Genomic DNA, 2,361 nt, shown 5'->3' on the forward strand with positions numbered 1-2,361 from the left:
TAATCTTCTCATGTTGCCTCTATAATTTCGCGGCAATTTAGAAGGGTTTGTATGAAATCTTAAAATTTCGTTTATGGTCGTTGTAGCCTGAATCTGCTCTTTATATTTCATGAAAATAATCTCAGTATAAATATCCTTTAAAAGACACTTTCAATGTGGAAATCCGTCTCATTTTAGCGGCGCTACAGTGGTTCAAATCGGTCAAATCCCATATAATACATTTATCTTAAACTTAGCCGTGTTTGCCCCCCAACCAAGATGGCGAAAAAATACATGGACGGTGAGTTACGCCTTGTGACGGTTAAGTTACGCCTTATGACAGTGAGTTACGCCTTGTGAAGGTGAGTGACGTCTTGTGATGGTGAGTTACGCCTTCTGACGGTGAGTTACGTCTTGTAACGGTGAGTTACGCCTTGTGACGGTGCGTTACGCCTTGTGACGGTGAGTTACGCCTTGTGACGGTGAGTTACGCCTTGTGACCGTGAGTTACGCCTTGTGACAGTGAGTTACGCCTTGTGACGGTGAGTTACGCCTTGTGACGATGAGTTACGACTTGTAACGGTAAGTTACGCCTTGTGACTCTGAGTTACGCCTTGTGACGATGAGTTACACCTTGTGACGGTGAGTTACGCCTTGTGACAGTGAGTTACGCCTTGTGACGATGAGTTACACCTTGTGACGGTGAGTTACGCCTTCTAAAGGTGAAATACGCCTTGTGAAGGTGAGTTATGGCTTCTACAGGTATGTTACGTCTTGTGACGATGAGTTACGCCTTGAGAGGGTGAGTTACGCCTTGTGAGGGTGAGTTACGCCTTGTGAGGTGAGTTACGCCTTGTGAGGGTGAGTTACGTCTTGTGACGATGAGTTATGTCTTGTGACGATGAGTTACGCCTTGTGACGGTGAGTTACGCCTTGTGCGGGTGACTTAAGTCTTGTGACGATGAGTTATGCCTTGTGACGGCGAGTTACGCCTTGTGAGGGTGACTTACGTCTTGTAAGGTGAGTTACACCTTTTGAGGGTGAGTTACGCCTTGTGTTTCGTCACTTCGGGTAAGAACTTATGATGGTGTCTTTAAGTTTACTTAAATCTTTGCGCACGGTGGTTGTGATACAAAAAAGTCCTATGCCATCAATCTTATGCATTAATAGCACATGCAACCCGGTGCCCTTTCTATCTTCATCTCATCTTTAGAGCGTTCGTGGACGGAAGTCACGGCCAGTTTAAGGGGAGAGCAAATTAAAAGGCAGTGCAGAGCAAAAGTCATGTGAGTACAAGAAACAACCAATTCAAGAAACTAAAAACAAGCAAGCCAAAAACTTTAATGCGGCACGGCGTTGCAACAATGGATTAGCACTGTGCTTACATCCAAGCGTAGCTTTTCTTTCCAATAACTTGAGACTTTCGTTTGAACTTCCTTGAATGGATACAAAACTAAATGTTACAAAGAAAACTTTATATCATGGCACATGTTTCATTTCAATGAAAACTATCGCCCGCCGTTTGCTGCATAATTTTTAAAACGGTTTTCACTGGTAACCCTAACCCTTTGAGGATAAAACGTTTTGTTTCAGGTATTTCGATATGATTTATATGTGAATGCTATATTATTATACTAATACAATACTGGAAGAATCTTGAACGCGCAAGATTTAAATTGCTTATTGCAACAATTCTTTTGGGCTCTGACCTTTGCTCCAACGATAAACTCCAAGGGAGGATTAATTTCAAAACGTTTTGACAATGGCCAATACGATTGGTATGAAATACGTTCAACTAGGCCAAAGGGCCCTGTCAGTTCTTTTGCTTTACCCAGTTCAGCAGCACCAGAGTCACCGATTCCATTGTGAGACAAATCCAACTTTGTCAGTGTTGAATTTATTTGCACTGCTTTGGCTAGTGCAGCAGCACCTGAGTCACCGATTCCATTGAGAGACAAATCCAACTGTGTCAGTGTTGAATTTATTTGCACTGCTTTGGCCAGTGTAGCAGCACCTGAGTCACCGATTTCATTCTGAGACAAATCCAACTGTGTCAGTGTTGAATTGATTTCCACTGCTTTAGCCAGTGCAGTAGCACCCAATTCACCAATTCCATTGCCAGACAAATGCAAGTGTGTCAGTGTTGAATTCATTTCCACTGCTTTAGCCAGTGCAGCAGCACCTGAGTCACCGATTTTATTGGAATGCAAATCCAACTGTGTCAGTGTTGAATTGATTTCCATTGCTTTTGCCAGTGCAGCAGCACCTGAGGCACCGATTTGATTGGCAGACAAATCCAACTCTGTCAGAGTTGAATTTACTCCCAGTGCTTCAGCCAGTGCAGCAGCACCCGATACATCGATTCCATTGAGAGACAAATCC

The 2,361-nt window shown here is 43.4% G+C and overlaps 1 protein-coding gene across 1 annotated transcript in view; it reads right to left on the minus strand.

Moving 5' to 3' along the window:
* Nucleotides 1-889: 889 nt before the first annotated feature.
* Nucleotides 890-2,361, minus strand: part of LOC138053219 (NLR family CARD domain-containing protein 3-like) — a 1,753-nt gene continuing 281 nt past the window's right edge. Inside the window, exon 1 of the mRNA XM_068899874.1 lies at nucleotides 890-2,361. This exon is cut by the window's right edge and continues 281 nt beyond it. Within this exon, the coding sequence (XP_068755975.1) occupies nucleotides 1,614-2,361 (748 nt within the window). The 3' untranslated portion in view covers nucleotides 890-1,613.

Source organism: Montipora capricornis, chromosome 6 (genome assembly GCF_036669925.1).
Source record: "Montipora capricornis isolate CH-2021 chromosome 6, ASM3666992v2, whole genome shotgun sequence".
Taxonomy (NCBI): domain Eukaryota; kingdom Metazoa; phylum Cnidaria; class Anthozoa; order Scleractinia; family Acroporidae; genus Montipora; species Montipora capricornis.